This window comes from Chenopodium quinoa, unplaced genomic scaffold, assembly GCF_001683475.1.
Source record: "Chenopodium quinoa cultivar QQ74 unplaced genomic scaffold, ASM168347v1, whole genome shotgun sequence".
Lineage (NCBI taxonomy): Eukaryota > Viridiplantae > Streptophyta > Magnoliopsida > Caryophyllales > Amaranthaceae > Chenopodium > Chenopodium quinoa.
Genome location: NW_018742720.1, coordinates 3155006 through 3179386, shown reverse-complemented (window position 1 = coordinate 3179386; position 24381 = coordinate 3155006). Strand labels below are relative to the sequence as shown.

Sequence of the window (24381 nt, the reverse complement as noted above, 5' to 3'; positions counted from 1 at the left end):
TTATAATTAATTAGTTAATGAACTTAAATAACCTATATTTACTTGTAAAATATTAGAGTATAGTGATCAGTTTTGAGCAAGAAGTAAAATATTTAAACCCGTCCCCTATAATATTTTCGGCCAAGATTCGCCATTGGTAATAGTTAAAGTTGTGTATGTATTAGGGTCTGTTATCTTCATCTTAATTTCATTTCAGTTCAGTTTAACTTCAATCAGTTCAAATCATAATTTCTTTCTTTCAAAAAAATATTCATTTTAATTCATTTAGTCAAAATGTTGCGATTATTATTGAACGACCCTATAAGTAAAAAGTACGGAGTTGTCCGTAGGCGACTCCGTATTGACACAATCCACTCTCCACGGAAACCCACAGACACGTCAGTGCCTCAAAACGTCCCACTCCCCCATTTATTTCTCCCTCACTTTCTCTCTCCTCAAGCCGCCAACTTTCAACGCTCTCCCTCTCTTTCTCTCTCCTCCTCTGTTTCTTCTACTCTTCTGCTGGTGTGAAACCACAAATTTAAACAAATGGGTTTTACATTAGATCAACAATTTAAAATTCCCAGGTGATTTTTTCATTATTTCCCACGAAAATTTTTCATTCAAAGAGTGGGTCAAAATTTAATAGTTAGCTGAAAAACCCAGAAATAAATATGGTTTATTTGGAATTTTAGAGGAAGAAGAACAAAATTTTCTTTTTCTTGACTCTTTCAGCTTAACTTCGACGAATTTTCATGTAAGTTTCTTTCTTCTTTTTTCTTCTGATTTCAAAGTCACAAAATAATGTGTTCGATTTTAATCATACTTCCCCTGTTTCTATTGTAATTTTAATTTTTGAGCTGAAAATATAATTTGTTTACTTGGTTGATTCATCTTCTTCAATCTTCAAGCTTGTTTTTGTTGCGTAGTAAATGCGTCTACTACAGTATTACTGATAGGTATACAGTTATTACTCAATCGTAATAATAATATGCGTTGATCAGTCTTATTAATGTTTATTTGATTCCGGGTATTTATACCAATTTTTTATTTTTATATTGAAGTAATTTGCCTACTCGATCTGGGTTTATCCTATATTTAATGCACACTGCTGAGTTGTTATTATTACTATCTCGGAATTTGTGCAAATTCTCTTTTCTTTTCTTTTTTTTTTTTTTTTTTTTTTTGGATTTCTTACTACCTTTACAAATAATGGTTAACGGAGGTAACTTTTGATTGAAGTTGGTACAATCATGTTGAATTTTTCGTACATTACCCTATAATTTGACATAAATTTTACTCTAATTAAATTAGAGCACATTTATGAAACGGATGAAAACGGAAAGTGGGATAGTTATGGAGCAGAGTTTAAGTTGATTAAGTGAAATTAGCAAGGTTAGAAACTAAAATGGAGGGACCAAAAAATTGAAACTTGTTCAGTAAATATTTTTGCTTTTGCTTTAAAAAGGCTGTGAAATAACAACCCTTACTCCAACAACTCCCCAAAAAAGAAGGGATAACAAAAAGGGAAAGTGGGATTTCTATGGTATAGTACAAATAAAAGTTGGCTTTAATTCAAATATGCTGATTCTATATTTCCTAAATTACAAATTTCTCTTGATTAACATTTTTTGGATTTGTGAGTTTGAAACTTATCCATATAAAGTTCTGGATATTTCATTTTTGTGAATCTTTATTGTGTCTTTCATCCTATTTTGCTTCTATATGTACGCGTGTCAGACTGTTATTTACGGGTTTATATGAACATTTCTGATATTTTATAGGGGTAAGAATGCGTACTTTTGATCATTTTGTATTGTTGTATCTAATCTATGTGCATGTTTTAGAATTTTTATTACGAAGTAGGATTTCCTAGTAAAAATGAAATTAATGTAGCTAATCTTGGATTAGTTTTCCATTGTCTAGATTTTACAACTAGTAATTTGCTTTACATTAGTAAGCATCATGAACCCCACTATTTGATGCATTTGAGCAATTATGCTAATGAAAAGCAGCACCGAAATCTAGGGAGTATTTGCTGTCTTTACTACCCTCTTTTGACTAAATGAGATTATGAGCTACTTTTTCTTTTTGAGCTATTCTTCTTTGAAATTTCTTGTTTGAAGCCTTAAACTTTGCACTATAAGAAATGTTAATCCTAGCTCTAAGAGATTCTATGTTTGATGAAATGGAAGAACTTGTCCCTGATCATGTATGCTCATAATGCACTACTTGTAAGATTAATCGAACATTGAGTCTGAAATTTCATCTGCATTTGCATCTTTCAGAAACAGTGAAATGTGTGATCCTTTATATACATGTTACTGTCACCTGAGCTATTGAATGTGTCTTGCTCAGCGATGATGTTACAAGGCGGTTTTTTCTTTTAAGGGTGGCTCATATTTGAGATTGATTTGAAATGGAAAGTGGGTGTTAAATTCAGCTCTTTTTCTTTGGTGCCAGATTGATCAGGAAAAGCATGACTAACAAACAGCAGCCAAGTGTTCGATTAGTTAAATGTCCAAGATGTGCAAACATCCTTCCTGAACCGGAACATGTTCCTCTATATGCCTGTGGTGGATGCGGTACAACTCTCAAAGGTAATACATTTTGTGAACAACTCGGCTAGTATTTGTCATTTCAATTTACCTTCCATGCATCCTTTTGGTAATCAAGGGGTCAAAGAGAAAAAAAATTTCACTTCATTATATGCCCTGCATAAATTTTCACTTCATTTTGTCGTTTTTGTATTGTGACGGCCTTGCAAACAAAATGAAATTTTGTGGTAATAACTTTGTTCTTCTGTTTATTCCTGAGCTTATAACATTGCATACTTTAATGCAGCTAAAAACTACAGAGATCCCCGTAAAAACACAACATTGACCTCGCATGAACAAAATTCTAAAAAGAGTAATGGAATCATACAAGCTCATAATGGTGGAGAATCCAGCAGTTCAAGTCGAAGATCAAGTTCTGCTAGTGAACAATTATCAGTTCAAGAAAAAGGCAGGGATCAGGATACAGTTGACAAATTAGGTGATTCTGAGCAGAATGGAGCTGCAGATTCTTCCGAGCATACATTATTGTCTAGAGAGTCTAGTTTTCTCAAGAAAAATGGACAAGCAGACAGCAAAATGGACCAAAATGTTTTAAAGGATCATAACGAAAGGAGGGATCGGGAAGCTATTCAAAGTTCTGAGCAGAATGGAGCTGCAAGTTCTGTCAATCATATTGCAATCTCACAAGAGTCTAATCTCGTCGAGGATAAGGAAAACGGAGAAATAGACAGCAAGCTGGACCATGTTGTTTTGGAAGATCAAAACGAAGGGAAGTATCAGGATTCTTTCAAAAGGTTCAGTAAATCTGAGCAAAATGGAGCTGCACATACTGCCCATCATTCAGCATTGTCAGAAGAGCCTGATTTCATGGAGAAGAAGAAAATAGACCTATTGGATTCAAAGGATCAGGTTGCTAATAATAATCCTACTGTCCTCGAGAACAAAGAGCTGGAGCAATTTAACACGGGAAACTCAGTGTTAGAAGATGACAATGGTCAAGATGAACGGGGTGATGGCATTGTTGTTGAGGATCACCATGAGAAGCAGATAGGAGGCGTGGATCATGACAAAGACACATTTACTCCAGAAGACTCTCAAGTCGTAGGAAAAAAAGGTGATAAAAAACTTGCTGTGGTAAGAGATTCAATGAAAGATGAGGATGATCAACATGATCAGAAGCAGGTTGGATATGTGAACTCTGCCAAAGACGCTTCTAGCCTGATTGAGTCTCCAGCCATCCAGAATCCAGCAAAGTACCAAGTTTCTGATCACCAAATGCCTGAAGAAACCAGAAAGATGCACCTTGAAGGGCAGTATTCTAACCAAGACCAACTTAAGCAAAAGCAGATTGGATACGAGATCTCTGCCAAAAGCGCTTCTTCATTGATTGAGTCTCCAACAATCAAGAATCTGGAAGAACATGATGCTTCTGAATGCGAAGTGTCCAAAGACACAAGAACGATGCACGTTGCAGGTGAAGATCCTCATGAAGATGAACATAATCAAAAGCAGGTTGGATATGCAAGCTCTGCACAGGACACTTCTTCAATAACCGAATCTTCAGCCCTCAAGAAGCCTATACAGTTGAATTCTGAAAACTCAACAGATTACAATGCTGTTGATAATGAAGTGTCCAAAGAAATCCCAAAGGTTCACAATGTTGGGAAACTCTATCATCAAGATGTATCGGAAAATGAGATTACATGCCTTGAGGCAGGAAAATCAGAGGTACAAAAATCAGGCAAGAAATATGGAAATGGGACTGGTCCTAACGATTTTGTAGAGTGCATAGCAGAGCGACTTGAAAATGTAAAGCTTTCAAGTGCACCTTCACTCTCAGCTGAGATTAATCAGGGAGGAAATGCTGATTTAGTATCTGGGACTGAAGATGGCTTAGAAACCTATGGAAGTCATAGTGTTTCTGTTCCTTCAAATGTTGCAGATATTAAAATTTCTCATGAGAAGGGTACTACCAAGGTTTCAAGAGATACTCATCATGAGACAAAATCATTAGACAATACCAAAGGAAGTTCAAAGAAGAAAATTAAGAACTTCAAGGACAGTGATGTTTATTCAGACGGTGAAATAGTGAGTTTGCTGAAGGAAATTCCAAGATCTCCCACCAAAAGGTCCCCTGCTTATGATGGTAGTGTCTCTTCCTTTGATGGAAATGATGATCAACTCCCAGGACAACTTGTACAAATGGGTGAGAGAACATTGCCCACATTCCATGATGGTGCTGAAGATAGTCCTGAACGGGAACATATTCTTTCAGAGAGAAAAATATACAGAAATTCAAGAGTACAAACTCAAGCAAGAAGTTCTTCAACGATGGTATCAGATCAGAAGTTGAAAAGCAGCATGGTAGAGGAAGATGGACCACCAGAAGAAATTGGAATCCCTCCAAGAAACAACAGATTTAGGCCTGATAGAGACAGCTTCCTGCCTAGGGTTCCTTACAGCAGGAGAAGTTGTGAATTGGTCATTGAAACGGGCAGCTCTTCTAGTTATGCACTACGTGATGAACCCCTAAGCCATCAAATGCATCATCATCCTTACAGAAGAAGAGTTCCTGAAGTGCCTGTTTATAGGGAAAAGGAGTTTACTCCCAAGTACTATAACTATGAAACATCAGGAGAAATTTATGACAGACCGAACTATCAGCATGCTTATATTGACAGAAGAAGGCGATCTGAAAGTTGGTCTCAGAGCGGGACCCTCCCACGAATGCCATATTCTGGAGAGATCTTTGATGGAAGGTACCCTTACATGCATCGGTACCCAGATGATCAAAGATGGTCTGCGCAATTGCCCCCACCTGCTGTCTGTTGCCACCAAGGGGTATGCATGGGTCCCACCTGGGAAAATAGGTGGGACCCATATGACTCATACCCATCAAGTCCACAGAGATTTGTGGAGTCAGAATCATCCTGTGGTTGGGGTCATGAGGCTATGTATATGTCTGATGATCATAGACAGAAAGATCAGATCATGAGGCGATTGTACCTGAGGGAGAAACGACAAGCAGTGAAAACACGGTATCATCCCATAGCAGGTGGAGCTCCATTCCTGACATGCTACTTTTGCCTCAACGTTCTACGACTTCCTGAAGGTTTTCTCCATTCCAGAAGAAGAAGAGGAAAGACAAACAACAAGCTGCAGTGTGGTGCTTGCTCTAGAATACTAGAAGTCTCCCTCGAAAATGAAGGCTGTATTGCTCCTTCTGAAGCTTATGTTGACAAGAATGTTAACCTAGCTGCATCTTCACACGTGAATCATTCTGGTCGGAGCAGCTTAAATTCTGCAGATGGTAGAGATTTGCTTTCATGTGATACCTTTGGAGCTTCTGGTCGAGAAAAAAGAAAGGTCATTCCTGGAAGCTCGAGGAATAGAGAAAGAATGGAAGATTCAGATGATGCTGCACCTCATACTACTCGAGGAAGAGAGTCTAAGGTAACCTGGAAAGTGCCTGCTAGGAGTAAGTCGCCTCTTCATAGGCTCATGGGCTACTCTTCACCCCAGGACTTATTAATTGGGCGTGAAGATGAAGATGAAGATGATGTAGAGTGATAGTCTGAGTTTGGAAATTTTAACAAAGAAAAACCGTTCAATATTCATAGAATTAGCAAGCTACGAATCGTAACAGATTCATTTTTCCTGATGCACTCTGGAGATTTTTAAGGTTTCGTGGCACGTCTGATTATTAGTAATCACAGTAGATGGTAGAGGTCAGAATATATTTTCTATTTTATACATAGAGTTGCCTTGTAACATATGTGATGTGTATAAATCATCTTGATTTGATTGTTTGAAATATTTTCTCAGATATATAGAAAATTTCAATATTTTTTTTTGAATCTATCTTCTGTGTAATTATCTTGTGAACTCAATTTACCATTTCAGGCTGTGGTCAGATCTTTAGAATACAGGGGTCTTGCTTATTCTAAAATTTACTGCACAGAAAATGCAAATGTTCCAAACCTGTAAATTTTAATTCTTCACTAACACAAGAACGAAAAACCTTCTAAATCTTAGTACATCACTCCAGCCTTCAATCCGTTTTCTGTCGTGCTCCATCAGTCCAACACTTTCAACCACCATCACCCACCACATCTCCACCAAACCACCATCCATGTCCACAAATCTTCACGCCGACTTGTCCTCCCACCCTCATGAATGTAGACAAGATTTAATCATTTATTCGAGACTGAAATCACATAGAATAGTTTGCAAAATTCAGCCCCTTATTTTAGCTCTAGAGAATGGTAACAAAGTGTATCCTACACTTGGGAGCATCAATGCATCAAGCATTGAACGCAACTGCGCATGTATTGCCCCTTTTCATAATCAAAATGATTGATTTGGATGAAACAACTATTAAGTACATGATACTTTATATATTTATCAAGGACAAGTAAGAATCATGTTCATGTTAGTTAAAGTACAAATTGATTTTGAAGGTATCATACTTCATATGCAGGGTGCTCCTAAGAACATACCATATAATTATGTATATTCTTAGCTATGCTTCAGTATTGAGGAATTCTTGTTAATAACTATCTAGTTCTTTTGCCATTCTCCAACACCATCATAAACAACACTATCTATAATCTTTTATCCGACTGACATTATCAGAGAATCAGTGGCCTTTACATTGCTATGGTGATCTCAAGACATATGAAGCACAAAACTAACATTAATGAAGATTGTGAATTTCCTATCATCTTTTCTGAGCTAAAGAAATTGAAATGATTGAAAAACAAAAGAGAAAATTCTTATCTTGCAAGAAAAGTATGTTCTAACACCTGCTCAAAAGGTTTGCAAATAAATGATTACAATTCATCAGCCAATTAAAGCAATGGCAGCATAAAAGAAAATGTGGCAAGATGATGAAACTTTGTTCAAAAGTCTTGTTGGCTTTTTGCTATATGTGACACAAAGAAGGCGATATTGTGATTACCTATAGTAAAATTATATAGGTAGCAATTAAGTTGGTTTATCGTTTAAGTTGTAGTTTGGTTGGATATGAGGATTAGTACTTCAGCAGAAGTTTTCCCATGTGATTTCTAAACGTTGTTTGGTTGATCATAAGAAATTAGACCTGCTAAAGGAAAATCAGTTACTAATGGAGGCTGAGAGGTTGTTATACCATATACTAGTGAATATTTGTTCTCATTTTGATGATTGTTTTTTCGTTTTATCATCAAATGAACAACAAAAACTAACCTTAGGGTGTATATAACAAATTCTAATGGAGTCTAAGTTAAACTTTCTATGAGTTTGTCAACTAAACAACTCACTATTTTTCATTTTCCTTTTTATTTTTTTATACTTATTTATTATCCTTTTTTAATGTCAATCAGACAAGCAATAAACACTCATTTAAATTTAAGAGGCATTTAGGCAAATAAAGGGGCTTCAAAAAATAAAGAATTATTTCAGAGAACAAAATTTGTGGATTAAAGTGGATATTAAATGCACAGTCAGATACTTTTCAACAGAAAGTCTGTATTTGTTTATTTTTTTAGGTAAGGTCTATGTTTGTTTATACCTTGAATTTTAGAAATATTTTGTATAGTACAAAATTATACAAAAATTCTACTGAGAATTTTACAAGTCTACTACACAGCTATTCAAATATGTATGTTGCTATTCATGCATGCAAGTGATGCAACCCTTTCGTTTATATTTACATTTTAACAAAGAATTTCTCATTCAGATTATTACAGATCATATCATTGCTTCCCAGGATATACATATGCTTTTTCATCAAATCACCCGAACAAAAGCGGCTCGAGTGTGTGCTCAGAATCATATTGGGAGGCAGAAGACGATATCCAAGTATAGGAAATATATAGGGATAGTGCACACTTCCTATTAGAATCTACCTCTGTTGCTGCTAGCTCTTCGATTTGAGACAACAGTGACTCGCTGGTCTTGTAGCATGTTCATATTGGGAGCCAGCAAACGAGTGTATCGATCAAAGTACAGAAGTTGCTTCAACAGAAGGGCAAATTCCCTAGGGAATTTAAGTCCATACGACTCACTCACCCGTACCTGCAAATAACATTTGAACTTGCTAGTTATTATCCACTAGATAACCTACTAAAGATTTTTGCACAAAAAAATTACTTTCGATGCTAAACACGGCTTGAAATTCTAGTTGAAAATCTAGTAGAATCATAGCTTGAAATGTTCATATCATGACTGAATGCCAGAAAACCTAGTTTTCCAGTGAAAGAACTTGAAGTGCCATAATTTGCGCAAAAGCATCAAGGAGTTTTTTAGGCATTTCAAATCATAATAACACTAGATTAAAGGGCAAAATGTGTCATTCAATAAAGTGAATAAGCTGGAAAACAATCAGATTAAATGAGAGAAATGTCAAAATATTCCGAAACACTTTATAAGACATGGTCAGCAATTCTAAGTCGACATTCATTAATAGCAGAAACAACAAAATATATGTAATAAAACACTTATAATTACATTACTCCTAAAAACAAGGTCATCACTCAACATTACCTACCCATGTTGATATTTGCAAGAAAAACCAGCATATTGATCCCCCAAAATCACAATGAATCTCGTCCTAGTACAACACCAAAAAAAAAAAAACTTACTAGATCAAGAAATAGTGCATTCATCTGCCTCTCATCAACAACCATATTAGCAGCAACAGTAGTTGCATTTGTACTTGGCCCTCTTGCTGTTGCAACGACAATTTCTGTATCTAAATCCTGCAATAAAGAAATGGACAAAAAATGCATGAATCTGATGAAGTTAGCATGGCTGCTGAACTATCCAAGACCATAGCCACAGACTTGCAGCAGGTAGCTAAACCCACTCAATTTATATTTTACAGCTCTACAAGTCTCAGTTATGTACTTTTAGATCTGTGCCCGTTGTAATTAGAATTTTACACTAAAGCACAAGTACACATGCATAACTCCCAATTAAAAGCAAAAGAAAGAAGAATTGGATACACAATAATACCAAAAAAAATTAGCCAAAAGCTAGACAAGGACATTGAATAGGCTTAAATATGTTGTGGAAGACTGGAAGTTGTTTGTGTAATAAACAAGCATTTTATAATAGGAAATTTTGTGTACCACACTACCTTTTAGTCGTCAACTTTTGTGAAAAGCCACCTTTAAAGTTCATTTTTGTAAACAATTAACTTTAGTACCAGGACAAATTGAGGAAATCTGTCAAAAAGCTCTGAATTTGGATCCCAAATTTCCCCTTCCCTCCATGTTCTTCATGCAAAATGACAAATTTATCCTAATTTAAAAGAAGGATTAGTACACCTGAATTGAAGACCCTTATGGAGAATTCAACATTTTCCCCAATTATAAGTAATTTACCGTGGGAAGTTTTTCTTAATTTTTATTTCCCTAAACCACAATTAAGAGATAATCAGGCATGATACAATTGATGTTAATAATTTAATTTGATGCATAGTAAGTTTGTAAACCCTTATTGATGAACTCGTGCAAGGAGTTGAACATTCCCCCAAAGTTAATAAGCCCTTAATTGAATTTTGAACCCAACAATTCATAGACCTAACTATAGAATTACTACAGATTTTTGCGAATTTTACATTTGATTCTTACAAAAGGCACAATATCAATTCTTTGCACATCAATTGTCATTGTTGTGTTTTTATAACAGGGATGATGGTTGGATTGGTTGGTAAAACATAAAAAGAAATGCAGGGGGGAGTATAAAGTAGGCTCCACAAATGGAATCGTGTAACAGTTACCAGCAAATGGTAGCCTGGTAGGGGTACTCATCAATGTACACATTTCTACTTTAAACAATTCAAGAAATGCAAGAGTTAATGTCGGAAGCCACGAAGTCCACCGGAAACTGAGGACATATTAGTATTACCAACCTGTATTGAGGAAAATATCTTTTCAAGATCTCTTGCAAAGGCATTAGTATCCACATTTTGGTTAGTCGCACCCATTTCAATCAAAGCTGATGCCATTGATTCATATTCTTCTGTTGCAATAGATTGAAGAAACACTTCCATGGCAGTCCATGTCTTTGGAGATATACGACCTACAATACCTGCAAACAAACACATATGACATACATAAGCATTTTGCATCAACAGAAAGGAGGCAGAGTGCATGACACAGTAATTGATGTAATTGGAGAGGAGAGGCTTGCATATAAACAATATACACAAATAAATTCAAATCACACTAGAACATCTACACACTTCCAAACTGCCATTAAAGAGATACTAGCGCAGTGTACCTTAGTCATTGGTGATAACTGAATGTTAACAAAACAGGTATTTTCACAGTATCTGATAAAAAGTAAATTTATAACATTTAGTCACATAAATAAAGATTCTACAAGCACAATCAAAGGAGTAGCAGTTGGAAGTAGTTTCTTTGTGGATCATTGGATCATATATCTAAGACTCTAAGAGTATTAGTTGATGCTTTTGTAAGTGGGTCTTAGGATTCAAAATTATTAAAGTCATACCATTATTGTTATCTAATCCCTCCGATCCTTTTTGCTCTTCCAGTTTCTTGATTAGGAGTTTAGGAAGGTTCAAAAAGTTCTTTCCGAAATTTTCCATGTACTGTGAAAAATTCCCTTCATTCCTTTATTTATTTGGAAAATGTGCCATAATTTCCTTATTCTGTTTTCAATATAATTTTTTTTTAATACATTTTCCACTAATTGAATTTCCCAATATCAGATTTCAATATTTATCATCATTTTCTCTCCCCAAACACCACATTAATACTTTTTTTTTTCTTTTTCATTAATTTTTTGTGTGTTTTAAAAAGTGGGACTATTTAGTATAAAGTTATAATATTCAATACATTTTATTGTTTCTCACTCATAAAGATTTATTTTTCTTAATTTACTCCCCAATTCCAAATAGGAGGAACAAAAAGGGTCGGAAGCAGAAATTGAGAACATGAAAATACAGAGTAGGGAATGTACCCTGCTTCCTAGTTGCTTATCTTTAAGTTTTTAGTTTATGGACTAATTATCTGGCTTTGTGGTAGTACATTTACAAAATAGGATGAATTGACAGTGTAAGTAGTCTTTTTTGTTATCTCTGCTATTTCACTTTATCCTTTTCTTTCATATTTTCCGAATCTAGCTGCAACAACTTTATTAATACATGATTGAGATGCCAAAGCTTTCAACAAAATGACAATTGAAAAACCCAAATTATTTCCATACCGACCATCAATTAACTCCCAACTGAAGGAAAATGATAGACCAAAAAAAATTGTTCAATATGAATAGTAACAAAATGTAGAAGTTAACTTGGTAACTCCAGAAAAGATGCATACCAAAATCAAGAAATCCAATACGGCCATCACGTAACAGCCACAGATTACCAGCATGCACATCTGCATGAAAAGATTCACATGAAAGCAAACTGCCAAACCTGCAATGACATGAACAAAGTGAGTCTCAGAAATAGTCTTAGATCCTAAATGCAGAAAGTGGGGCTCACTAAAATTGTTAGAAATCTCACCAGACATTAAGAGCAGTTATTAGACTCGTCTCAGGACTAGAAACAAGGGAATTAATGGAGTCTAGGTCAGTAAGAGGAACTCCATAAAGCCTCTCCATTGTCAAAACTCGCTTGGTGCTACAATGGTAGTATACTCTTGGAGCTGTAGCCTGCCTAGTGAGTCTCATAGTGTCCAGGTACCTTCTAAAGGCCTCAATATTTGCAGCCTCCTTACTGAAGTCAACTTCTTCAAGCATTGATTCTCTAATATCTTTAACTATACCAACCTAAGATAGGAGAGAAATGTACACAGTAAGCTCAGTCTACAGAAAGAAGAATTCCATGATATATAACAAAAAAATTTGATGAAACATGGAGTTACTACTCATATTACATATCATAACATAGTCTAGGTACTAGTGCCTTTGATACTTTGAGAGATGTTTCAACTATAATTATAAATATGTCGTGGTAACATAAACTCGATTAAGTAGTCCACAACGTGAACATTTGTAGATTATGCATACATATTTTCCACAAGTGACCAGGAATATGAGAAGAGAGCATACAAAGACAAGGAGCATGAGAAATTGAGACGTGGTATAAGGTACAGCCAGGTATTTCCATGCAGTCATTTGACAAAGGTCTAATATAGTCGTTATGGTTACCAAAAAAATTAGATCAAGTCAAAGAATCACAAAATATTTGCAGACACCTATTAACCAGACCTTGTTATGCTTCACGGAGTGTTTAGTTGTCTTTTTTTTTTTTCCTCTTTTTTTTACATTAAATTATATTCTCTGTTATAATATTAGACTATAAGCAAAAAAAACTACCGAAAGAGAAACCATTTAAAGCACCTCCAACTTAAATACAAGAAAACAGGGAGAAATTATGATGCTTTTACCAGGATAAACCTACATTTAGCCAAAGCCTCATATCATTAGGACAACTTCAATGAATTCTATTTCATGATCAAGTTGAGTTCATGGACTTTGTAGTGATAATATCGCAAGTAATAGTTTGGCTCTATTAAAATATAGGATTATTTTCTCAATCATGTTCCAAGTAAGTGTAAGTCAAAAGCTGAAAAGTTACATAAATTTTGGAATCGAGTAGAATCATATAATTTTCAAAAAGTTGGATCTTTCTCGGCGTGATTTTCCATTGGAATCATTCATGCATTCAACAAAGATACTCAGCAAAGTACAAATACCAGAATCGAAAGCTGCAAAATGATAGAAAACTGCTCTATGTATTACCAGTGAAGTGCGGCTGAATTCAGGGTTTAAAAACTCGAAAATGCGAGCCACAACGTAGACAAAATTCAGATCGGCTACTAATATATCTTCTATCCCAGGTTTCAAAACTTTTATGACCACATCTTCTTGAGAGCCTTTTAGCCTGGCACCATGAACCTGGGGACATAATTCTGTACTTTTGTTACTTGTCTTTAGTCACATTAGCCTGGCAGAAGAAGAAGATAAGAATAGAACCTGTGCAATTGAGGCTGATGCAAGGGGTGTTGGATCAATATATTCATAGACACTATCAATCGGCCTCTTTAGTTCTTCATTCAATATTGCTTTGATTTCTTCAAAAGAAATTGCAGGAGCTCGATCAAAACACTTCTGAAACTCCTCAACATACTCTGGAGGGAACAGTGTAGGTGCAGACGCTATGAACTAAACAATAAAAGACAAACTAAGCAAGATGAATATCATAGCTAGGGAAAAGGGCTAACTCACAGCACAGAGCAAAAAAGAAATGCATTAAATAATCCTAATGAGCAGATAGAGAGTGACATGACGTATGAGAGAATATCCAGTAATATTCAGACCAACAGATGTATTATCCTTGCCATACCTGACCCAATTTGATATAGGTTGCCCCTAAGCGTTCAAACAATTTTCTCAGATAGAAGGGAGAAACCAATCCCAGCTGTAATTCGGCAGGTAAACCACCTGACGTATTTGTCCACTGCATTAAGTGAAATAGCATTAGTTTCCTGGATTATTGACAAGAATAATTCATAAAGAACAAGTGTGATTTACAATAAACTAAAAAAAAAAAAGGATGAACACAGCACACAGTAACAGTACCTTTGAGGCATCTGCTAGCCACTCACCACCCACCCCAACAACTGCCTGGACTCCTTGAGCTAGTCTTAAGGCTCCACGAGGACCGGTATTTATGGACGTCTGGACTATATCCTCAACAAGTTTCGGCAGGTTTTGGATACGTTCTATAGAGATATGGAAAACATGAAAACATAAATAAATCTAGGATAACATAATTACATAACAATTTGGATTTTTGCAATCAAGTACACGACTCTTCATGTGAGGAATAAACACCAAATTCAACACTAATATTCTTACCTTACCCTAGCATCATATGTCAAACTCATATCTGGGTGCTAACAAAATTTACTACTAATATTTGACAAATATCTCTAAGCCTTCTTCCCAAAACTTTACAACCTTCGTGCAAAGCAATGAAATATCTCTAAAACTTATTACCAAATATCTCTAAGACTTTTTCACAAAACTTTACGAGGTTTTAAAGTTTTGGGATGAAGTCTTAGAGATATTTGGTAAGAGTCATAGAAATCCCAGATGGGAATTAATCCCCTGATACACTATGCCACATTTATTTTTTAGGGTAATGTTATAGGTAGCCCTAAGGGCTATATATAAGCATTAAATATACTCTTGGAAATTGTATAAAATTAGAAATTCATGACAAAAACACGCGTAAATAAGTGTTATTAGTGTTTATATTTTGATGATTTCTTAACTTTTTACGATTTTCAAGTGTAAATTTAATGCTTATATGTAGCCCTAAGGGCTATGTATAACATTTTCCTATTTTTTAAAATATTTTGGGACTAAGGCTTTGTTTTTACCATATTCCTGCCTGCCTTTACCATCACCTCATTGTTTTCCACCACTCTCCCGCAGTTCCAGCCAAATGGAAACCATTTCTATCTACTAAGAAAAATCCCCACACCCAGTGACCCCTTTAACCTTCCAGCTCTGCTAGCACTGCCATAGTTAATTATGATACTTCCAGCAAATATCTGTCTTATTACACACTACAACCACAAAATCTATGCTTCTCCAATGCAGATACATCTTCTGCTTTAATTGTTTCCCCCACCCCTCCGGCCCTCCCCTCTATGAGTTGGTCTATATTGAAATGCTCCCTCTTACTCAATGCCCGTTTTAACTCTGGGGTTGGAATATGACACATCTCCCAAAAAAAAAAATCAATCTATGCTCCCTGTAATCTGATGATTTCATTTATTCGTCTTAAATTCTAGGCCTGGACAATGTCCTTAGCCAAAATTCAAAAGGCTCTGTTAAAATTAAGGAGAATTATAATGTATGCTATCAAACAGTATTACAATGTAGGCATCAAAGTTTGACAGTAAGCATAACAGCACGTCAAAACAACTATGAGTTTATGGTGAACAACATTCACAAAAAGAGACAGGTTGTAAAACTAAGCAAAAGTGGATAACATGTTAGATACAGAGAAGGAAAGGTACCCTGAAGACGTGATGTAAAAAGATCTTGTGAATGTGAATACTGTGAAAAAACTATCATGCGACGGGGGTGATAGGGGATCTTTTTGGACCATGTGGAGACACATGTAGTAGTCAACTGCAGCCAAGATAGAGAATCAGAAAGTGGAATTTGATTGCAAAACAGAAGGAGAACAAATAACAGAAAGACAACCCATATAGCTTCAAGAAATCATTCTGATCACAAGTCTTCTATCAAAACGGCTATCCAAGTCGAGTTTATCTAAATTTATAATCTTTTTTCCTAAACTGCATACTTAATGGAAACAGAGGATATCAAAACACAATGAGTTTAAGAACTTTTAATAATGTTATCCATGCTTAGGGTGACTATGAATGCATTGTTGATAAATCTAACCCAAATTTAATAAATCCAACAATTCACATACAATCCATGAACCTACATAGAATCATCAATTGGATAGACTGGTAGGATCTCAACATTTTAGGTCAATGTTCAGTTTATGATTGCTAATAGATATATGAAAGTTTTGAAACTCATTAGAAGTACATATAAAGTACTAGTATACAATTTCATTAAATACATAGTATAACTTCATACCAATTCTAAAACATACATCCCTATAATAGTATAATGACATTTAACATTATATAGTAAAATAAGATGCTCTTATACTCTGCATAGTATCTTTACAAGTATTTGAAAACCATTTACAACCACCATTTTCTTCCTCTATTTTCTTTAGTTGCAATGCTTCTCATTTCACATTTGCCAATGCGTAATTTCAATCACTTATATTTTTAATAATTAATATGTAAAAAAAATTAAAAACTAATATTATGAAAATATAAATTGAGACAAATCTTACTAACATATTATAGATTCAAAGCACAAATTTCCCAAAAACTAATTAAAGTGTTGTAAACTCATATGACTTGTATAAATTCTCTACAAAGGTTGACCCGAGCAAATTTTTATCCACTTTATCAGCATACACTCAATGAATGTTGATCCGAGCAAACATTACTTGTATCTTATCTTAATGTCATAAATGAGTGATTCATGACAAATGTGGATTTCACAAGCATACCTTTGAGTAGTTTGCAAGATCATACAATTTAATCCTAGGAACACTTTACATTCCAAGCTAGTACTCAATCACAAGACAACAAATACATGTATATATATATTTTAAAATTTCCACTCTTATGAGCAGACGAGGAGGAACTTACGAGTTACGAGTACATAATCAATTCGATAGACAACAATTGCACTCAACTCAACTTGATGTTAGCTTGCTATGGTGCAAATTCATAGTAAAGTCAGTATTTCCTAATTATTTCAATGAATCCAACTAAATACATACAGCTCGCTAGTTCGGGGCTGAAACACAAACGGAATACTCATATGCATCCTATTAAGCTTAAACTGACAATTACATAGATCATTAAATCCATAATACAGTTCCAAATTAACACATCATATAGCTTATTTCTGTACAGAAAAAAAAAAAAAAAAAAAAAAAGCACAATTTAAGCTTTTATACAATGACACAATTACCAGCAAAAATCTTCCTTGCTCTAAAATCCAATAATAAACCAACATCAACCTACACTAAATCCCAATTCTCATCTTTCATAATCCTAGTTACTACCTTAAATAACCCAGAAAGAATTTTTGAATTCAAGCACATACCCACAATACAAAGAAACAAGAAATTTATAGTGTAAGTCTTGAATGTAAATAACATTAAAACCCCATGAAATTAAGCGCACTAAAAACCCAAAATCACAGTATGTTGTAAATAAATGAAGAAACCAATTATGAAATTAGAGAAGGAGAAACCTGAGGAGGAGAGAGAAAGAAAGGTAAGCGGCCATAAGAGGAGTAGGTTGATGTCTTGAAAGCCATAATCGCCATTGATTTAGCTGCAAATTCTTGCTGAAAGTTAAAAACTTTGAAGTTTGAAAAAAGGGGTAAACAATTGTAGAGTGAAAGCGAAAGAATTTAGGAAATGGGTGGAATTTGTGGGGGAGAAGCAGAGATGATGATTGAAAAATTGACCTGATTACGCCATTTTTGTTTGGTTTTAAAAGAAATCTGTGTTTTCTGGTTCAAACTTGTAACACGAAGCTCAACCAGACAATCATACAGCCATACTACGGACTACGGAGATACTACGGAGTTACTCTCTCTATCCCAAATCATAAATCTACTTTATTAAGTTTTTGGCTAAAAATAATGTACATGAGTTGACACAAATATTAATAAGGAGAGAGATAGAGAGAATACAAGTGGAAAAACATGTCTTAAAAAGGAAAGTGGAGCAAACAATTAGGGAAAGAGGGAGTCTTACCGAATTACTCGTACTAATCACTCAGGATTCGTTTGGCAGTTTTTAGTTTTTTTATTTTTTACCCCCAAAACAAAACAAAACAGTATTTGGTAAAATAGCTTAAAAAAAACAACTTTTCAGCTATTTTGTAAAAATTACAACAATAAACCTAAAACACCTCAAAGCAGTTTTAGAGGTTTTGTTTTTTTTCCCCTATCAAAGCGTCGTAGTACTCCGTATCTCCTTCACATAGTATCTCATCTTTCTTCCTCAAACCTTAATTCTCAAGATTCAAGGAGCAAGCAATTACAGGTATAGCGCGTTCTCCTTTCTCTTTTCTTTTAATTTCTTTATAATCACCACGTTTTCCCCTGTTTTTCTTTCTCAATTTACAAATTTATTGATGCTTTTGTTGCTTAAAAATTTGGTTGTATTCAATTTCTCTAATCAAAATTGGTGATCTTTGTTCGTTATTTTTCTTAATTTTAATCGTTCTTTGTCTAATTTGTATATAATTTATTTTAGGTTTTTATATTTGGGGTTTTTTTTCTGAAAAATACGAGTGCATTGTTGATTAATTGAAAAATTGTTATAATCAACACTCGTATTGATTGAATTTTCTATGATTCTAATTCTTAGTTGCCCTTATCATGATGTTAATACTACGTATGTTTTAGTTAATTCAAGGAAGGAAGTCTAAGCTAATTATCTGATAATATGTGTTCAATATATTTAATATTTTGGGAATTTGTTGTTCAGGAAGTAGGAAGTATGAATTATGCTTGTAATGTAATCAATTTTGAAAATTTGGGGTGAATGTATAAACTTTATGCCTTAACTGTGGAGTAGTGATGGCTTGGAGTTGTTAAGAGGTTATATTGTTAAGTAGGAAGTATGGATTTATTACATTCATGCTGTTTCATGCTTATTTACATAAGACTTAGTTCTTTTAATTGAAGCTTAAGACGTGGCAACTGATGGTGCCGATGCTACTGTTTCGGCTTTCTTTTTCTGCATTGTTGTTCCCTTTTTAGTTAAGTTCCTTCCCCCCACTTATGGTTTTGGGTGGTCTGGGATGGATAACATGTTAGATCATTTTTTTTATCAAACATTTTTCTATTCTATGCTCTTAATACCTTGTGGCAAGTCTTGGCTCCTAGAAACTTACTTTATACTTGGACAGTATGTATGAATTTGAATAAGGATGTGAGCTATGTAATGTAACAACTAATAACATAAGTTTACGTGATGTGTCAATTTGCTATAATATGTAGTGGCAATCTCAGCCTAGTTGAATTGGAAGTATTATGAGTCTATCACCCTGTCTTCTATCTGCATGTCTTTTTTGCTTGTTCCTTTTTTTTGGCTTAGAAATCAGAAACCTGCACTTTAGAGCATATCTGTTCTAAATCTTAAAATAAACTGGTCGCTGAGTCATCATTTTTTTTTTCTAGAATTAACACTTTGGCAGGGTATTATGTATTTGTGCTTATGAAATTTGGTTAATTGGTATTAGCAAGCTATTACAATTTTGGAGCTTCAGTAATTTATAGACACGGAAGTTTAGTGTGTTTTGCTTAGAGTACTAGTGTGGATTGATGTATTTTACACCCCCTTTCTTATTTAGTGGAGGAGTTTCATTTGTGGTATAGTTTATCAGAGTTATAAGCCAAGGTAGCTTATATAGAATCAATTATTTATGAAGTTTGTACGTTTAACATAATGGTAATGGGAGACAAATGGATATATTGTGCTCTTGTTTTTCTAGTTGCTGCACATTGGTTGTTTAGTTGAATTAGATGATTATTATGTCTAATAGTGAATTACTTTACAGATGTCAAATTTGGAAAATGATGAGTGCGAAGATGAAGTTGTTGTTGAGATTGAATCTACTGGAGTAGTTGGAGTATGGAATCAAAATATTGAATCTTACCTTATAAGCTTGATAGAGGAGGAGGTAAAAAAAAGGAAATAGACCAACAACCACTCTAACCAAGCAAGCTTGGAGGTTTATCAAGCAAAAACTAAAGGAGAAGACAAAAAAGGATTATAGTCGAGAGCAAGTTAAGAACAAATATAATCAACTAAGACAAAGATGGAAGGAATTTAGTATACTATTACAAGAAACTGGAATGGGATACAATGCTATGACTTTTCAATTTTGTGCTGAGGGTGCTGTATGAAAAAAGTTGTATGAGGTAATTGTCAATAAGTTTATTTTGATTCTATTCTTTTATGGATCAAGTATGGACATTTTTAAACTAATAAGATTTTATTTTTGTGATATTTGATGTGAATGTATGGTTGTTTCAGAAACATAAGTCTGCCAAAACTTTTAGAAAGAAGGGATGTAAGCATTATGATAAATTATGCACAATTTATGGGGATACAACCGCTACTGGTGCTAGTTCACATCCTTCTACTAAAAGCCCTTCTGAGAGTGAGGATGAAGATGACACAGATGGAGAAGGGGGTGACTCAAGAAAACAATGTGAAGAGGGTCCTAAAAACAAAAAAAATCAAGCCGAATGTCAATCGTAAGAAACTTAGGGAAAGTGTTAATGTAGCAATGGCGGATGCCTTGGTTACAATGAGTGAAAATTCCAAGAAAAAACTTGAACTTATCGAGAGAAAATTTAATGGCAATGATGAAGGTGGGCATCAGTCCAAGGAGGATCATGATTTGCTCATGGAATGTGTAGATGCACTAAGTGCTCTTGAGGGAATTGATGGAGCTGCATTTGCAAAGGCAACTAAACTAATACATGATGATCCATTGTGGAGGAAAATGTTTCTTAGATTTCCAAATGATAGGAAGATAGATTTTGTGCTCAACCTTTAAGCATTATCTCATTAGTACAAATTATTTTTCCCTTCAATAATGCATGTTTGAGTGTTTAAACTCAATTTAGATCTTGTCGTAAGTATGATTTTTTTTTTTTTTTTGGAATTTGTATTTGGGTTTGATTTAATAAGAGTAATAATGGTGATCTTATTCTATCTGCTTGCTCATAACATTTATATGTAAAAAATGCAGACAGTTATGGATTTCGACATTGAAGAAATTTTATCGGATTTCGATGAGGAAGATTTTCAACAAATATTGACAATTTATATTAACTTACAAAATAATGGGTTCCTTAAAAAGAAACCTCGTTTGCAAAGAATTTCAAAGTTAACAGGTCATCAATATGTCCTTGAATTGCTTAACGGTCATCCGATGACATGTTATGTTATGCTTCGAATGAATCCTGAGATCTTTATTAGCTTGTGTGAAGAATTGAAAAAAAGGGAAAAGTTGAAAGATTCCAAATTTATATCAATTCAAGAACAGGTTGCAATGTTTCTTCTTATTATTTCTCATAATTCGAGGCACAGACTTATAGCGGATAGATTTCAACATTCCTTAGAATCTACTCGCCGCCACTTTCGAAAGGTTTTGTATGCCATCGCATCATTATCGAAGCATTGGATTGTTCCTCCGGCATTTGACGAAACACCTCCAGAAATAAAAAATAACCCAAGATACTATCCGATTTTCAAGGTAATTTTTTGTCACTAATTTTTAATTTTTACATATTATCTATTTATTAATTCATTAAGTATGTATTTTGAATTTAACGATTTATTATAGAATTGCATAGGAGCTATTGATGGAACTCATGTATCAGCACGTGTGCCACAAGATGATCAAATTCCCTATCGTGGAAAAGAAAAAAAAGCCTACGATGAATGTAATGTGTGCTTGTTGATTTGACATGAAATTTACATTTGTGATGGCTGGGTGGGAAGGTTCGGCAAATGATTCAAGAATTTTTTGGGAAACAATTACAAATGTAGAAGAGACCAAGTTTCCTATGCCTCCTCCTAGAAAGTATTATCTTGTAGACTCAAGCTATACAAATATGCCAGGATTTCTTTCACTGTATCGTGGAGAACGATATCATTTGCGTGATTATAGAGGAGCAACGAGCCCACAAGGTCCTGGGGAAATATTTAATTATACACATTCTTCATTGCGAAATGTTATTGAAAGATGTTTTGGGGTATTAAAAGCTAGATTTCCCATTCTCAGAGATATGCCTTCATATGACTTAAAACGACAAAAATATATAATTTTGTTGTGCTGTGTTATCCACAATTTCATAAAAATGTGCAAGGATGGAGATCCTTTGTTCATACAGTATGCGGATGAAAATGTCGAACTAGAAGATGATGCAATCAACAACAATGGATCCGAGGACGTAGAGACTCCTTCTGTAAGTCAACAAGAACTTCAAAGAATGGCTCAATTTCGCGATTGTTTGGCAACAAGATTGTGGGAAAGACAAAATTCATAATGAAAGTCTTCAACGAGAAATAAATATTACATTGCATTTGACTATTTTATTGTTACTTTTTTTTTCCTAGTTGCTCCTTTAAATTTTGTTACAACCTTATTCAATCAATAAATTTAAATATATATATATATATATATATATATATATATATATTTGACTGGAAGATTAAAGATTTCATATATTGTGAAAATAAATAAGCAGCTATAAAAAAATATATTAATAAATAATTATTGGTAGTATAATAGTTTATTAAAGCTATAAATGATTTAGTGTTTTGAAGTTGATTGTAAACTCAAAACTGAAAAATGAAAACAGTTTTTTTTTAAAAAGAATCAAAAACTGAAATCAGTTTTCAGTTTTGAAAAAACAAAAAACTGAAAACTGAAAACAATGCCAAACGGACAATTAAGTGACTTCAATAACTTTATCACTCAATTAACTGAATTCAACAACTCGGTAAACATTCAATATGACTTCAATAACTTTATCACTCAATTGATCCTCGAATCCGAATTACCCAAAAGGTGAACCGGGTGAAACACCAAAAAAAAAAAAAACTGACTTCAAGGACTTGGTAAACATTCAATAAATGACACGTACTCATAAATCCGCTAATCGCTGTTCAAGTATAATTTTAGAAAAATTGATACCGAGTACTTCATAATATTAATCTCAACTTTACGTCATTTACTATTATTAGTCTCAAGTCTCAACTATAAACACAACTTTAGGGACGTTTTCATCTACTCCCTCCGTTTTTTAAAGGCAATCCTTTGACAATTGCACTATTCACATACCTGGTTGACTTTATTTTTTCACCTCTTAAAAATAAATAAATGGTATTATATAATTTATCGTTAGATTTGTCATAATGTCTAGTTTCATAATATAATTTTGTTACAATTTTTACTAATACACAATTAAATATATTAATGGTCATAGTAGCATCTCGGCAAATGTGCTGGTCAAACTGATACATACAAAAAACCGAAGAGAGTATTAGGTCATAATCGTCAACAAAAGTCAACAATATGTTATAACTGGTTACTTGACACATGTCAACCCTGATTAGTCCAAAAAATTAATTTTTTTTCTAAAAATTTAAATTTATATAAAATGGAAAAAAAAACCACCAGCCCCTACCCTCCTCCCTTTCCCCCGCCAGAATCAACTCCCATCGAAAAACATCCCTCCCTTCCCCTCGCCAATAACAACTCCCAGTGGAAACACCCCTCCCTTTCCCCACCTGCCGGAACCCAACCCCACCCATCCTCGCCTGTTGGAACTCAAGAAAATACCTATTAATATGTTATGTTAACAATTTTTGTTAATATAGGGGTACATTGGTCTTTTTGATCTATTTAGTAAGGCTAGTGGAGTAAATCCACTACCAAGAACAATAATACCTCAGTAGGACTAGATTGCATTGTTAACTCCGTTAGCTTATATCACCATTTCCACTTCTTCACTCAAAATTAAAACCATTAATGGAGAAATTGGTGGCTGCAATAGACAAATCAAAGGCGATGACAAATTTATACCCTTTGGGGTTAATCATGCCCTTTGTTTCACTTTTTATCCTTAAGGTTTTCGTTTAAGTGGTGGCAGTAGATATGCTTAAATATCTTTAATGGTGGATGAAAGCTTGGGCATCTTTAATGGAAGTTGAAAGCTTGAACTGGAACTGGGTATTTCAATAGAGGACGAAAGCTTGAATTGGGCATTTCAATGGAAGATGAAAGCTTGAATTAGATAACGTTGGCTAACTCTTACATGACCAACATAATAGAAAACTAATAAAATAATAGATTCCACTCCTCATATTTGCAAAATTGCCACCATATTAACCCCGCTTTATTAATATGACATATTAACTAGGCTCTCTTCTTAGAACCCCACCCCACCCTTCCCTCGTCCTCGCAAATCGCCAACTGGCGTTCCCCCACCCTCGAAAAACTTTCCCCTCCCTTCCTCTATCCTGTAAATCGCCCACCCTCGAGCCTTCCTCCCCCCCTTTGGCCCTTCCCCGACTCTCGTCTCTCGAAAACCGCTCATGAGTCGATTTTCATTTTTTTTTTTCATAAAACGAGACAATTTTTATTATTTTTTTAAAATAATA

The 24381-nt window shown here is 34.4% G+C and overlaps 4 protein-coding genes across 4 annotated transcripts; 3 read left to right on the top strand and 1 right to left on the bottom strand.

The window, feature by feature from the left end:
* Window positions 1-349: 349 nt before the first annotated feature.
* LOC110723218 (protein ENHANCED DISEASE RESISTANCE 4-like) lies at window positions 350-6396 on the top strand. The gene is made up of 3 exons (XM_021902559.1): window positions 350-736; window positions 2443-2579; window positions 2824-6396. The coding sequence occupies exons 2-3, from the start codon at window positions 2459-2461 to the stop codon at window positions 6105-6107; spliced, it is 3405 nt and encodes a 1134-aa protein (XP_021758251.1). The 5' UTR covers window positions 350-736; window positions 2443-2458; the 3' UTR covers window positions 6108-6396.
* A 1870-nt stretch (window positions 6397-8266) lies between these two features.
* LOC110723215 (uncharacterized aarF domain-containing protein kinase At5g05200, chloroplastic-like) lies at window positions 8267-17766 on the bottom strand. Its single transcript, XM_021902557.1, has 11 exons — window positions 17433-17766; window positions 15590-15704; window positions 14139-14281; window positions 13903-14016; window positions 13533-13721; window positions 13299-13454; window positions 12058-12323; window positions 11870-11967; window positions 10435-10613; window positions 9161-9277; window positions 8267-8594 (listed from the first exon to the last, which is right to left on the bottom strand). The coding sequence occupies exons 1-11, from the start codon at window positions 17505-17507 to the stop codon at window positions 8415-8417; spliced, it is 1632 nt and encodes a 543-aa protein (XP_021758249.1). The 5' UTR covers window positions 17508-17766; the 3' UTR covers window positions 8267-8414.
* Window positions 17767-17858: 92 nt separating this feature from the next.
* Window positions 17859-20922, top strand: LOC110723217. Its single transcript, XM_021902558.1, has 3 exons — window positions 17859-18234; window positions 19757-20120; window positions 20236-20922. Exons 2-3 carry the CDS (start codon window positions 20116-20118, stop codon window positions 20762-20764), a joined length of 534 nt encoding a protein of 177 aa, XP_021758250.1. The 5' UTR covers window positions 17859-18234; window positions 19757-20115; the 3' UTR covers window positions 20765-20922.
* A 31-nt stretch (window positions 20923-20953) lies between these two features.
* Window positions 20954-22262, top strand: LOC110723003. The gene is made up of 3 exons (XM_021902275.1): window positions 20954-21466; window positions 21557-21656; window positions 21715-22262. The coding sequence occupies exons 1-3, from the start codon at window positions 20954-20956 to the stop codon at window positions 22260-22262; spliced, it is 1161 nt and encodes a 386-aa protein (XP_021757967.1).
* The last annotated feature ends 2119 nt before the right edge of the window (window positions 22263-24381 follow it).